Here is a 16,223-nt window from a genome sequence, read left to right on the forward strand (position 1 = left end):
TTTGCAACTGTCCAAATCTTTTATTTTAATTGCAATGAATTTTTTACAGGACGGACATATCCTGTTGATCAATTTTTCTTAGAGGACATTATAGAGGCAAGTGAGTATGTGCTGGAGGAATATTCTCAGTACTGTAGGAAGATCAATAAGACCACTCTCAACATGCTGGAGAACCTGGAGGTAGAACTGGAGTTGGCCGACATCAAGACAGGAGAGATGATTTCCAACAAAAAGACATCAGATCAGCATTTAACCATCAAACAGCTGTTTTCTAGATACCAAGGTAGACAAACTGATCTCATTATGTAGAACCTGTTTAATATAATCTAATTATGTAATTTAACATTTTATCTTTTAATGTGCAGCAGCAAATGTATTGGTCCAAATTATGTTGTGCGTAGGCTTTAACCCTTTTAGGTCTGTGATAAAAAATATTTTTCAATATTACTAGAATTGTTTGTTATTAAGTTTGCATTGGATGTGAAAAAGACCCAAAAAGAGCAATTTTCAATATGATGTACAAATTAATTCATGACTTGAGTTAGAAAAGGTTATCTTTATCATTCTTTTATTAAAATGTTTCAAATAAGTTGTCTATGACATTTTAGTATCATATTTGTTTAACATAAACACAAATATTATGTTGTTTGTCATTAGAGATTGAATATACAAAAAAATGTTTTGTTTAATTTGTAAGTTTGCTTATTTATAGCATGAAACCTAAATTTTGTCTACCTTGGGAAGGTTTTTTTTAGTTTAAACTTAAAGAACATTAAGTATGCCAAATTATACGTAAATTTGATTAGAATTAAAAAGAAATATAATTTTTATCAATTAATGTAACCATTATAATCACGTTTATTGTTTCTATTTCATGGTAGAAAAGAAATCAAAAGGTACTCTAACAAACCTTTCAAAAGAATTAAACATAAATGTTTGTACACAACTGCTTGTTGGTAAATAAAAACACACGGATGGAAGTTATATGGGCTATTTGTCACCAAAGGATAAAATTATTATTGTGTATAAAGAATATCAATTATTTTGTGTGTAAAGAATATCAGTATTCATTTTTATCAACAATTTGAAACATCATTTGAATATGTTGCAGCTTGTAATATTTTTATATGCATCGTTATTCAGTGTGAAACTTATGTGCAGGGTACAATAGAGAAACATGCAAGACCATTTATCTCATGGATCAGGAGAGAATTAACTATGAACTGATTGAGCAAGTCTTACAATGGATTGTGGAGGGTGACCATAAGTACCCGAACAAGGGATCAATATTGGTAAGTTTTGTTTTTTAAATATTCATAAATTATTTAAATGACAAAGAGACACATTAAAAGTAGCATATATTAAATGTATAACTAAATATAAATAGATAACTTTAGTCATTTTGTGTTAGATTTTTATTTAAATGTTACTTTTAAAAACGCCAAATTAATGATTTTAATTAGTTCTAGAAGTGGAGACCCATACAATCAACTAAGTACTTGTACAAGTTTATAAATTATATAAACTTGCTCCCATTCTAGATGTTTTATCATTATGCCCTTACACTGCTATTTCTGGACTGCTATCAAATCCTTTACCGTTATTGATACCAGTATCAGTAACAGTAAAATATCATTGCAGAGCCATAATAATGTAGTAAAATAGACTGTCCCTAACCCGACAGACTATTGTGACATTAAAGGGACCACAACAAAATTAAAAGTAGGAGGAGGCATGTTTAATTTGCTCAAAATTGGGCAACCAATTAAAATTATTTTCCCTGAGGATTAGAACCCTAATTCTATTGAGTACTAACAATTGAACAATTTTATCCGAAAATTTGTTACAATATCTCTAATCTCTCAAGGCCAAATTCCTTAGTAATGAAATGAAATGAAAAATTTATTTATTTAAAGAGGCGAAGTTAGGACTTAAAAAGTCCCCTATTCCACTTAACCTCTAAACACAAATAAAGAAAATAAAATATAATCATTCCTACTACAAAATTGTAAATTACATGTAGAACAAAAATTATGATTATAATAAATTACCTCGTGGATTTAATACAAAATTTTATGTTTCAAAATAAATTTCAGTGTGTAAACTCTAACAGAAATCTTTGAATACAAATTCACAACTAATAAATTTATCCTATTCTTATCGACTTCAATTCTCATTCAGTAATGTTCGGACACAAAGCGGACTGACATAAAAGAATGTCATATGTGTCAGATTGAAGCACCAATCAGAAACATCGCAGACCACCTAGAAATTAGCAATAACTGACTTGTTTACTATATCAGCTGTACTATATCCATTGTACAAGAGAAACAGCAAAATCACGAAGTGAGATGATTTCTGACATACAAATTATAAGTCTTATGATACAGATACACTAGACATTGTCTGCAGCACTCCAATGGTGATGGTTCTAATCAGTATTATGTAACGAGATATGCTCATTTCGTAAAAGACAACACAATTCTTATGTTATAAATATTTATTGTTTTTAATTCAATTTTGACACAAATTCTGTTCTTAATGTTCAGGAATAAAGCACAATTGACTATTGACTATTAACTGCTCCAAGTAAATATTGTCTTTTACTGTTATTAAGTTTTTATTTTTACAATAATTATAAATATTGGATTTTATCAGTAATAGGGTATAGAAAATTATTCTTTTTGTATGGAAAAGTCACACAATTTCTTCAAACCACATTTCTGCACTACATTTCTAAGGCAGGAGTAGGAGACTTAGTATTTAAAGACTACTGTTTTATTAGTTTAGTGACTGGACATCTATTCAGTGTCTGATGATAATGTTGTAGGTTTTCCTTCCTGGTATGCAGGAGATAAAAGACATGCACGACCTCTTGGAGAAGAACAATACTTTCAATCCAAGGAATGGGAAATTTAAATTAATACCTCTGCACTCATCTCTCTCAAGTGAAGAACAGTCTGAAATATTCAGGTATGTATTCAAATGAGTGATACCAAAATATGATACATCTACTTCCTCCAACATATCAAATATTATATTATGTTGTTTTCACACTACAACAGATTTATTCAAAGTCGTAACTGCAATTCTAAAAAAATAATTGCTCTTTGTAGTATGTACGCTATTTTAACTATTTAATTAAATATTAGTTCATTTTATGTATAATTTGTATGGTCCTTGTAGGTATTTAAAAATTATACCTGTATACTGAATATGATAACACAGTCAATATATGTACTTACTTGATACTTGAGGTTTTCAGCATTTTGCAGCAATATATAAAAAAATTCAAAATTCAGTTATATATAAAAGTATTTTTATGAAACTTGGTAAATTTATTCCAATTAACATAGGGAACATAAAATTGGCACATAACACTAATAAAACAAAAATAAATAAATACTTTTTGTATCTTAAACAAAACAAATGTGTTTTTTTTGTTTTTGTACCTTTGTTTACACATATATAAATATTTTTTTTAATTTATGGACAAAATATATATATACTAATTTGTAGCCTGTATCTTGCCCTAAATAATAAAGCAAAAAGTGTCTCATTATGTTAATTTTTAAGGAAGATGTTAATTTTTTAGTAAAATACTGCAGTAACATAAAAATAGTGCTTGGCACTGAGGGGAATGGCCTGTCACAAATGATTGGCACTGGCTGCATAACCTCCACCACTTCGCGTGGCACTCAAAGGGTTAATGAGAAAAAAGTAATATAGAAGCTTATTTACATCAAATATAATAGTTTTTTTCAATTGAAAACTTAACAAGTGCAGTCCACACACCACTTCCCTTGGTGTTCACCACACATTGCCTTTGAGCAGCGCCGGCAGAAATGGGAGGTCATTCGTCGTTTTTTTTTTAACCCTTTTAGCCCCGGCGTCCGATATATCGGACAGAGGTGGTCTAGCTAAAATGCCCAACGTCCGATATACCGGACGTCTCGAGAATTTAATGTAGCTGGCTAATAATATGTCCAAATGCCATCAGTTTCGGTATAGTAGTCGGTGAAGAAACGGGCTACATGCAAAAACAATAAACCTTCCAATTGGCATTGTATTTCGTCGTCATTGAGCGTAGTTTATTTGTCAATGTCAGTTGTCAAGACGACTTCAGTTGCATTGTTGTTGTATGCTGACTTATAACCTCAATTAGTTTGCGTGATTGAAAGCGGTTGTTTTTCGTGTGATTTATTGTATTATTAGTAAAAAAAACATGAGTAAACGTCGTAGAGAAAAGTTACCAGTGAGTGAAAACACTTTGATAAACACTGGTACTTTGGCATTATACCAACCACACCCATACATGAATCGTTATTTGACATTTTGCTTCTACTGATTACTAGATTAGTGTAGAACAATATTTCGTCAATATAAAACAGGAATTGTCTTATTGCAAACCCCTCCCCATCCTCAGACAGAGGTCAAAGTCGAGCAGTCTAGTAGATAAGTGATTGCAGAGTCCCGCTGCGCGGCCTGCCGTAATCGGGATTCTCGAGAAAGATAAGATAACAGCGACAAAAATACCGATCACAATACCTGGAAATGCTTGTTGATTAATGGAATGTTAGTTCTGTTACTCAACTACATTGTTTTATAACGTTCTAAGTTCATTGAAAAAGGTTTAAGCGTTGGGGGCATATAACGGAATCTGACCCCATTCCCAAAGTACCATAAAATGTATATATTGTAAATATTATTTCTTTTACTTTTTTGAAAAATTAAACAAGTTTTAGTCTTACAAACCATTACAATTAGTTTGTGTTATTTTACAATTGTTATTATTTCAAAAGTGCAAAAACAAGTAAACATATCTGTATACTTCTACTGACGTGTATGTGGAAATATATGAAGAAGTGCTTATGCAGCAATACAATTAATTGGATATATCTCCTGCATTTATCAAGGAAAGTTCTTAAAATTTTGTGTGTGTAGTAAGAAATATGTGTACAACAAAATTGCTTCATTTTTTCAGGGGCTACAATTTTTTTTCTACCGTTTATGTATGTCCAAACTATAAAAAATAAAAAAAATTTATGTATAAATACGCTAAAAAAACAAATCATTCTGTAAAAGTACTTTTTAACTATTACATCTAAGAGTACACTTATTTGTGAACAATTTAAAACAAAAACCTATAAATTATCTTCAAAAATAAGAAAACTAGATGAATTTTCCCTCAATTCTGCACTACGGTCCCTTATCGCCATGGGCTTTCTGGCAAGTCCATGGAAAAATGGCTGGGGTTAAAAGGGTTAAGGACAAAATGCACAAATTTTTCTTCCCTGGACAAGTTGAGGATCTATTTGGGCAGCAGGAATATCAACTTCCAGGATGCTGGCGATAGATTCGCGTAGACGCTTTGGCAAAGTTGTGATGCGATTTCGATGTTGAAACCAAGGCTTGACAAGTTCACAGTGCAATTTTTTTTTGCAAAATTACGTCTCGAAACTGGCTTTGAGCCCTGAGCAACCATGTTATGTGCGTAAATTGTGTAGCAGTTGACTAACATTATGTTAATCATGCCATAAAAAACACACAATGGCCATCTTCTAGTTTTTTGGCTGCACAACATGTTATTGCACATCTGGTCAAGACTGTCAACGGCACCTTTGGTTGCATTGTAACATTCGATAATCTCTGGCTTCTTGCTCCTTGGGTTGATGAATGGTTGCTCATGAGTAGTTGAGAGCAACAACACGACTCTCTTACTCTTTGCTTTGTATGACACCATTGTTGTATGTCCGTCAAAACAAAACATTGAAGACCCAACCGGTCGATCTCCAGCTTCTTTCATCTCTGGAGGTATTTCAGGTTTGTTCCGACGTAGAGTCCTAACTAAAGTCATATTTATTGGTGGATTTAGAAGTTGTGTTGCTAATGAGATTGAAGTGAACCAGTTGTCCATGGTGAGGTTCCTATTTGAACCGTAGATGCATTGTGTCATCTCCTTTACGAAGAACTCGGCTTGTGGTATATTTCTGGGAGTGGTTCCTTTACCCAAATATGGCATCGCATTTATCATGCATTTAGAACCTGTATCACAAACCATCACAATCTTGATTCCATATTTTGCTGGTTTGTTAGGGATATACATACGAAATTTACAATGACCTCTGAATGCCAACAGCTGTTCATCAATTGTTAAGTATGATCCTGGTTTGTAATTGTCTCTACAAGACGCCACAAACATCTCCCAGACTTCCCTTATTGGAGCGAAGCGATCTTGCCTACGTCTCTCATTCCTTGTTTCATATCCATCAAATCGAAGGGCCTCCACTAAAAAATCAAATCGCGCACAGCTCATTGTAGCCAGATAACGGTTACCGCAAAATTCTACATTGAATAGTTCATTAGAGGGCATGTGATTATCTTTTTGACTTGCCGTCAAAATCAGGACACCTAAAAATGCATCAAACTCCTCTTTAGTAATTTTTGAAATTGTACTTGTAAAGTTGGTGTAATTTACTTGTTTTCTTCTTATTGCAGAGTTAGTGTGACTTATAATACTGTCTTTCATATTATCTGTACAAAATAATGAAAACACATCCAAAGGGTTTGTTTTGTCTCTTGCATTAACAGTTGGACCTGGCCGAACATGTACTATATTTCTTGCAGATGCTCTGGTATTTGTTGGTCGTGATGGAATGTTGCTCCACAAGTGTCCGTTCCTCCCCCACATACGCTGATTAGGACATATAAAGTGATGTGGATCACGAGGAACTGGTGGTGGTCCATGAGCTACAGTTGGTGGTGAAGCAGGACGAGCTACGGCTGCTTGAGGTACAGGCACTAGTGGTGAAGCAGGACAAGCCACAGCTGCTCGAGGTCTAGGCACTGGTGGTGAAGCAGGACGAGCTAAAGCTTCCTGAGGTCTAGACATTGGTGGTGAAGCAGGACGAGCTAAAGCTGCCTGAGGTCTAGCCACTTGTGATGAAGCAGGACGAGCTAAAGGTGCATTTCCTACCTGAGGAATGTCTGTCGGTGGAGGATGACCATGGCAATAAGCTGTAATAACAGCATTGATAGTTTCATCTATAGTATCCATAACTATCCCTTGTGTAGCAATTTTAGCTGTAGGTATTTCCAGTAAGTCTTCATTATCACTAGCAGAACTAGTACCTGATGGTGAATAATCCGGGTCAGCGTCTGTATCATCACTGTCGTCTATACCGGAGTAATATCGTTGCTCAGTGGTTTCTTCTTCTTCAGACATAAAGTCATCAGATAAACTTTCATTCAAACATTGTAGAATACGTTGTTCCTGATCCGTATCCATTTTGAGAGTTCACCAATAACTATATTACATAAATATTTACAAATTTATCACATACAAAAACACATAGAAACACTAAACTTTCGTACATATGACGAGCACGTAAAACACTAAACTATCGTCGGCAAGACAACACAATGCTATTGTAAAAACAACGTACAAGCTAACGTTTCGTCTCCACGACTACGCATTCGATATATTGCACAAACTATACGAGCGAGATGGCTGCCTAAATTACTCACGGACCCGGCGGAGGGTTGACTGACCTTACGTGGAGGGGGCGCGTTCAAACAATAACTTGGCGCGGCACACTCAAAAAACTGTATCGCGTCGTCACAGTGACGACGCCTTAGCTTTCTAGGGTTAAAGATAGCCCAAATTTAAAAAATTAGTTTGCATTATCATATAAAAGTGCTTATGATCAAACTTGTGTTCCACTTATGGTGGTAGTCAGACAATGCCAGGTCTAGGCTATACAGTGAGTCATCGAACTGCTCCATTGTAGCCATAGAATTAGCCTTTGAGTGTCATCAGTAGTATTAGGGCAAACATTGAAACAATTCTAATAGTGAGACGTTCTCCTCTACTTTAGTTTTGAATCATGCACACTGTTGTTTTGAAATTTCCTCAAAGTTAAAGTTACATACAACATTGATAATTTCATTTTTGATCAGACATTTAACAAGTAAAACTCCTTTCCTGGCCCTGAATACAGTTCACGTGAATTTTTATGCTTATGTCTTGTGGGTGTCAGAGCACTGCCAAGTTGTTTAGTTTTGTTCATATCTGTGAGCATTTTTGAAATCCAACAGGAACGCAACTGATAACCTTAGTAGTGAGTAACAAACTTGTACAAAATAGTTCTTACATTTTGTGAGGATTTATCTTAAAGGAAAACATTATGATTGAGTAGTGTCTGTTCTAATCAACTCTTCTAGCCAAGTCATCAGAACAGAAGGCTACCCACATCAGGCTTTGTTGAAGATATTTGTCTGACCTGTTCTAAATTGCTTAATCTACTTGTGTACCATTCCATTTCTCATTGCGTTTCACTGTAAATCCCTGCAATCTTATGCCAATGTACAGAATTTCAATAGCAGTGCTTCGTATTTAAGCTGCACAATTAATTTGGTATAAAGTAAAACTGTACTTTTCTCTATACACTGTAACAGAAAGTATGTAAAAAATACAATAACGTTAAATTGTTAACTGTTTTTTTTTTTTTACATTAGTTCATAAAACTCATTGAGTTTACATTTAAATACTTAATAAGGCATACAAATAAATCCTTCTATTTGAAAACAATAGGCGGTTTGATAAATCAGAGACTTTTGAATTTTCCATTTATTTTTCAACTTTAAGTACTGCAGTCAACTGTAATCTATCAGTGGACAACTTACTAATTTTGAGCAAGCTGCGACGTGCAGTTGGTGTTTGATAGCCGTTCAAAGCCAACAACCTCATTTATTATCACAAAATGGGGAAAAAAGTAAATTTTGTGTGCTGATCACTTACTACACTACATTTTATGTAAAAAAAGTCCATCACTGAGACTAAGGAAAGATTTGATAAATACTACATGAATTCCACACCTTCAGTTTTAATGGTTAAGAGCAGTAGCTTACAGAGTTCCATTATGGTATCACCAGCACTAGTGATGCCGAACGTTCAGGTCACCCGAAAGAAGTGATTAGGCCAGGAATCGTGGATAAAATCCATGGAAGGATATTGGACAATTGGAGAATGAAAGTGCGCTCATGAGTTGGCTCATACTGTAGGTTTCTTAACCGAACAGTTCCATCACATTTTACACGAATATTTGGACATGAAAAAACTCTCCACAAGATGGGTTGCCTCGTCCTGTCAAGATGGCAAAAATTCATGAATTTGAGCTACGAACTGCTACCCTGTCCAGCACATTCTCCAGATCTAGCCCACTGCAACTATTTCCTGTTTCCAAACCTAAAGAATTGGTTGAGTGGTAGGAGATTTGGGTCAAATGAAGAAGTTATTACTGAAACAAACACCTATTTTGAGAGCCTTGAGAAAAACTATTATTTGGAGGTAATACAAAAATTTTAAAAACGCTTGACTAAATATCAAGCTAAAAGGTGATGTTTTAATAAATAAATGTTTATTTGCAAAAAAAATTGTTTTATTCAAAAAGTCACTGACTTATCAAACCGCCCTCGTAATTGTTATAAAAACTGAATAATTATATTAGAAACTTGAGTTTTCTATGCATCTTATAGTCAACAAGTTTATGGGGTCAAGGATCATAGAATTGTGTTTTAATTTCTTCTCTTTTGTTATAAGTTACGTATTTACCATCCAAAAATGCTTCATTTGAAAATTTAGTATGAAAAACAATATCTGCTTTTTTCTTAAGTATATATCCATTCAATATCCATAGAAAATAATTGAAAAACATCTTTAATAAAAGACCACAAGTTTCAACCAATTATTTATGTTACAGCAAACCAAAACCTGGAGTAAGGAAGATCATACTGTCAACCAACATTGCGGAAACATCAGTTACGATTGACGACTGTGTCTATGTCATTGACAGTGGTCGTATGAAGGAAAAGCGGTGAGAAATCAAATAATTTGTACCATATGTATTTTTAACCCTAAATTATACATGTAGAATTAATATATATATATATGTATCAATTGGGATTAATACCTTCAGTGACCTCCTCTGCTATGGAGCTTAGTTGTAGACAATGTGCATTTACAACAGTTTTTTTACACTAAGGAATTCAGATACCATTATTATATCTGTTACCAGTAAGTCTTGGAATTTTAACATACTGGGGTTGATGGGAAACTAAGTCGTTCTCAACAGTAAGTAACAATCTAGAGGTATTTTAATGTTTCGGCTGAAGAACATTATTTTAAGCAAAGCTTGAATTAAAATATTTGAACATCATTGTAAATAAAGACCTTAATCGGATGGTGCTCACTTAAAAATTATCATCAGCAAAGGTATATTAAGTTCTTTCTGCTGGCATACAGGTGCTTGGTTTGCAGATGCTGAAGTTTTAGCTTTGGCTGCATGTTTTTGATCAGGCCTGCTCTTATATGTTGCTCTTAGGTTTGGTGGCCTAAAGAGAAACACAAAAGTGATTGGTAGACTTGAGCTGTACTTGATTAGAATGATAAAATCTCATAACACTTCCTGTTTCACTATGCTTTATAAAATTAGATACTTTGCAATATTTACTAAATTAAACAAGGGTTGCAGCTTTCTTCAGGAAGAACCAATTTATTTGTCTCACCAGCAGTTCATGAGAGTGCTGGAGCTTTAATGAGGTGGGTTGTAAATTTTGAATATTCTTTAAAAGTATGCGTTCTCTGCTTCAGATTTGACTCAAACAAGAATATGGAAAGTCTAGAAACAGTGTGGGTTTCACGAGCCAACGCACTCCAGCGCAAAGGTCGAGCAGGTCGTGTCATGCCTGGTGTGTGCATCCATCTGTATACCAGCCATCAGTGAGTTTCATCACTTTGATAATTCTTTTTAATTAGTCTTTGTATAATATACTTATTTGACCCTCTGTGATATCCACCAAAGAATGTGATATCTCTTAAAAAATATGTGTCATAAGAACAGTTGTTTTTTTTTTTTTTTTTTTTTTTTTTTTTTTAAGGAATATTCACAAATCACCGCTATCATCATATCATTCCTGTACAACTCACGAAGTGACCAATAAATTTAAATTAGTGTTTGGTTTTATGCCAGCAAAAACAATCACTGAATGTTTCTTGTCACTGCGGAATTTTCTATCGCAGCATGTTTTTATTAATAATTTATAATAAATAAGGTTAATATATATTTATAAAAATAAATAAGGTACAAGCAGAATCAGATAATACCACTGGTCTGGCAATACGAATCTACTCCTGTGCAGCAGTACGTCAGTTCAACATTTCAGTTATTGTTTGGAGTGTCCATTTATGATAGATTAGAGCAGCTAAAATTCATTTAAATGGAGAGTTTAGCTCCTTCTGACACTGTCTCAGACTCCTGGAATTTGGAGTCATGTTCGTTTGAAGAGATCCAAAGAAAGTCGGTGATAAAGAAGCTCAGAACAAACCTTTACATCATTTTGACATCAGAGTCACCTATTTATCTGTGTTTCTGATGTCAAAATGATGTAAAGGTTATAGCCAACATGATACAATCTCAAATAATCGTTATCCTAATTTAATTAAAGAATGCAAACATCCAGATAAATTTTAAAAGAATAGGAAAAGGAGGTTCACCTTTACCAGATTGGAAGGACATTTCTCTTCTTCTTAACATACAGTAGTGCTTTGTCAACCAGAGAGAAATTGGTTTTACATTTCCTCGATAACAACAGTAACATATTGATTCTGCCATCCAACAAATAATCCACATTTCTAGTAATGACCAAAGAAGACTATTTAAATAAGACCTAAACTTAAATGAAAACCCTAGAATGAAATTTAGTCAAAAACTCAATAATTGGCTATTACAAGAAAGTCCCCATCAGAATATTTATACTTTATGTCCAAGGTACACAAAAATATTATTCCCCCACGTGGAAGGACAATAGTGATTAACTGCAATTCTCTGATCAAACTGATTTCTGCCTCCCTAGACTCACAATTACTGTCTTTAGTCTCTGAATTGCCCTCATATCCTAACAACACAATTCACTTCCTAGACCAAACTATTGATACACCACTTTCTTCAGAGACTATTCTAGTCACCATCAATGTTCTATCCTTGTATACCAACACACCCCACAACAAGGCAAGACATTTATTAATACATACCTCAAAGGCTACAATTTCCTAGTAAAATTCTCATAAGAGGCTAAAAAAATCTTGCAAGCTTCTCCCTACACCAAAGTCTCTCTTGCAAATATCTCCAACTATATTGTTCAGATAACTGGTTAATGTAAAACCAATACTTGTCCATCACAAGGTTCCAAATCCCAAAACAACACAGTCCACCTCATAAAATGGCTCACATCCATGTGGAAACTAGAAGTGTAAGCCTTGTGAAATGCATTAGCCTATAAAGCTGTTTAAGAGATCTGTCACTTAAGTAGTGTACCAAATTAAGATCACCATTACACTCCTGCCACCGAAAATCTGATTTATCAAATTGAGTGCAAAAACTCCTTAGCTCAGCCACATGAATTTTCACACACAATATGTAAAAAATAAACCAATACTCTGCCAGCCACAATATTACTTCCTTCAATAACTGCTTCACAACCAAAATAATAAAAGCACTACCCAATTAGACTAATCAATCACAACTGAGGATATTGAAGTTAGTCTGAAGATACCAAATCCAGAGTCACAAAACCTCAACATAAGATTTTAGTGGTTATATACTGTTAATCTATAACTATAGAACCATTATCCTTTCAGATAAAAATAAAGTCAATCCAATAAATAATTTTAAAAAAGTGATTAAATGCACCCATTATAGTGTTTTCAAAATAAACAAGTAGTTTTAATGACCTCTCCACACTAACAAAAAGTTTTATTAAAGAATGTCAAACAGTAGGCTTAGAGCTAAATGAAGATAAAACTAAAATTATTCATTTTGGAAGACATGCTGGAAATGTGAGAACAAACTTAAGCATTGACAACTACTCGATTGACTGTGTAGAAAGTTTTAAATATTTGGATGTAACAATAAACAGCAAAAACGTGGAGGATATAGAGATACAAAGCAAATTAGCTAATGCAAATAGGTGTCTTGGGGCGTGTACAAGACTCTTTACGTCAAGATTGTTGTCACAATGCTCCAAAATAAGAATTTATAAAACAATCATTCAACCAGTCCTAATGTATGGAAGTGAAACATGGACATTAACGAAGAAAAATGAGGGGCGGTTGATTGTTTTTGAGAATAAAGTTCTCCGAAAAATATTTGGACCAATATGTGATGAAGGGGTGTGGCGAATAAGAAAAAATAGAGAATTACGCAATGTATACCAAGATCCTGATATTGTGGCTTTGGTGAAGGCAAAGAGAATTAGCTGGCTAGGACATGTACATCGGAGACAGGAGGGCACAAGGTTAAAAGAGGTCTACCAGGCGGTACCGACAGGAAGGCGCCCTTTGGGTAGGCCAAAGATAAGATGGTGCGATCAAGTGGTCGAAGATGTGACCCGGTGTGGAGGGTCTGTGGATCTGGCGGAAGACAGGGTGGCGTGGAAGAGGCTCATAGACGAGGCAAAGAATCGACTGAGATTTGTTACGCCCCGGCAGTAAGTAAGTAAGTAAGTTTTAATGACAAAACTACTTCATTCACCATAAGTCTCCCCTGTTTCTTTGATAATTTTTGCAAGCCTGACGTTCACCACTTGCTTTATATATTATGAACTAACTGTAATAATAGTATATTTTCTAAGTGTTTGTGCATGAAAAGTGCCATAATATAACATGAATATTCTTATAAAAGTCAAAAATCTAACAAATAACAACAAATAAATTCAAGAAATCTTTAGAAAGTAAATATTATTCATGATTAAGTAATGAAGCTGAGGGTTTTTAAAAGTTTTACTGAATCAGCAGGATCTGAACAGGAATAATACTAGAAAAATTGCAATATGGGGCATGGCTTTATGTATGCACAAGCATATAAATAGTCTTAATAATAGTTTGATTTACAACTATGTAACAACTTGACTTCATGAATACCTTATTAAAATGTAAAACATGGTACTATTTAAATTCTGTAAACAGTTACGAGTATCAACTGGAGTCTCAACCTGTGCCAGAAATAAAAAGAGTGCCTTTGGAACAAATTCTGCTTCGAATCAAAATGATCTCTTCTTTTGCTGGTTCTACGCTAAATCAGGTTTTAGGTAAGTTTAAATGACAACACCTTACCGATTCTAAACCTTGCCAAAATAGCCCTATTTTAGAATTTAGTTTAGATTTCATTATTGAACAGATAAGATTTCAGACATTTACCATTATTATGTGTTTTTAAAAAACAGTGTTTGTAGAACTGGCATTTGCCATCCTCTTCAGGTGCAAAATTCTTAATCATAATGTTAAGCATGCAAAAGTAGTACGCAATTCAAACACATGCTGATGTTGAAATCAAAGTCAAAGTTAACAGCCAAAAGGTCGTTGGTTAAAACCATAAACATATACAGGGTTTGTCCGGAAAGTAATAGGACTGAGTCGATTAAAAAATATTTTTTGAGCAAATCGTTACAGTTCTTTAAAAACTTTCAAAATAGGCTCCTTCTGCGTCGATGCAGCGTTGCCAGTGTGATTTCCAAGCATTGAAGGCGTCACAGAAGGCATTCTCCGGAATAGCCTTGAGAGCCGCGGTACAAGCTGCTTGGATCCCCTCTGTCGTCTCAAAATGCTTGCCTTTTCAGGCGAGAAAACAAAAAAAAGTCTGGGGGGCCACATCTGGGCTGTAGGGCAGCTGTGGAAGAGTTGGGATGCTGGCCTTGGTCAGGTAGCTGTTCACAAGAAAGGTGGTGTGAGCCGCAATTTCTGGTCGCCAGTGAGCGCTTTTGGGACGATCTTCGCACACACTTTGCGCATGTTCAAATGCTCCATCACAATTTCATGAACGACAGATTTCGGTAAATGTAACATCTGGGCAATTTAACGAATGCTTAGTCGACGGTCTGAGTTCAAAACTTTGCGCACACAAGTCACATTGTCTGTGTTTGTCGAAGTCGAAGGTCTTCCAGCACGGTCTTCATCAGCGACCTCTTCCCGGCCCTCCAAAAAGGCCTGGTGCCACCGAAACACACCACTTCTTGTTAAAGCAAGATTTACCGGTCGCAGATTTACCGAGTTTCACACTGAATCTAATCGTGTACCTCTTCTCTAACGAACGCTGCATTTTCAGCTTGCATCACTCACAGAAACACGTCACGTGAAAATGCCAGTTCTGACTCTTCAGGTGCTCGGAGACAACTTACCAGCCGCTTGTTCGTTACCCTCTACCGAATCCAGTCGGTCCGCGCACGCTCCGAAGTACAGTCTCGGCGAAAGAAAATCAGTCCTATTACTGTCCGGACAAACCCTGTATATTTTTGAAATCGAGCTCCAAATCAGGAGAAGCATTAACAAATAATCATGATACCCTACTTTTAGTTTAAAAAAATGTATATTTTGTTTGAGTGACAATGGATGAGTTGGAATGAATACAGGATTCCGGATAATTATTCATCATTAACTATAATTTTAAACACAAAAATTGATTATTGATACCAACAAATTGTAAATTTGAAAACTTGCACTTAGGTCTTTATGTTACTCTGGATATGTACAAATATTCTGGCTGAGTTTTTTATTGTTATAATTTTGTTAGGTTTTAATTCTTTTTTTAACAAAGTACCCAATCTTTAACAGATGGTTGGATTAGTGGGTAGTAAAACAACTAGATAGAACTTTTGTGTATTGGGTTAAGGGTGATTATAAAGTCTCTATAGTTTTTGTTTGAAAATTGTTTTTTATTATTTATTACGTTAATTTCCTTCTACCTATTTTTTTTTTTTTTTTTTTTTTTTTTTTTTTTTTTTTTTGTAAGTAGCCATAGTCAAGTTTTATTGTGTCTGGTGCCTGTCAATCACTAGTCTTAGTTTGTAGCATGCAGAATTAATGTGTGAGTTAAAGTTTTTTCCATATTAAATAGTTAAAATTCTTTGATTGGTACATTGTCCTTTTTTTATTTGTGTAATTTTTGACAAAATTAACAATTAATTAGCCTGGCACTGGAGTCGAGATTATTAGTAATGTCAATAGCAACAGCTGAGCTAGGTTATTCTAACTAAGGATGGCAGTAATGTTATATAAATCTAGACCTACGAAGGTTTAATACATCCAGTGTGCACTATTTACTTGTTTTTTAGTATGTTTCATGTGTTAAGTACATAAATATTAGTACAAAAAAGTACATCCACATGATTTT

General features: G+C 34.5%; 1 protein-coding gene across 2 annotated transcripts in view; it reads left to right on the forward strand.

Annotated features, from left to right (window-relative positions):
- The window catches only part of LOC124357592 (putative ATP-dependent RNA helicase DHX57), a 51,836-nt gene that overhangs the window by 26,962 nt on the left and 8,651 nt on the right, over nucleotides 1-16,223 (forward strand). For both annotated transcript variants that reach the window (XM_046809513.1, XM_046809512.1), the window contains exons 11-16: nucleotides 50-283; nucleotides 1,162-1,292; nucleotides 2,831-2,973; nucleotides 9,762-9,875; nucleotides 10,652-10,780; nucleotides 14,024-14,145. In XM_046809513.1, the coding sequence (XP_046665469.1) occupies nucleotides 50-283; nucleotides 1,162-1,292; nucleotides 2,831-2,973; nucleotides 9,762-9,875; nucleotides 10,652-10,780; nucleotides 14,024-14,145 (873 nt within the window). The remainder of the gene's footprint in view (nucleotides 1-49; nucleotides 284-1,161; nucleotides 1,293-2,830; nucleotides 2,974-9,761; nucleotides 9,876-10,651; nucleotides 10,781-14,023; nucleotides 14,146-16,223) is intronic.

Source organism: Homalodisca vitripennis, chromosome 3, assembly GCF_021130785.1.
Source record: "Homalodisca vitripennis isolate AUS2020 chromosome 3, UT_GWSS_2.1, whole genome shotgun sequence".
NCBI classification, from domain to species: Eukaryota; Metazoa; Arthropoda; class Insecta; order Hemiptera; family Cicadellidae; genus Homalodisca; species Homalodisca vitripennis.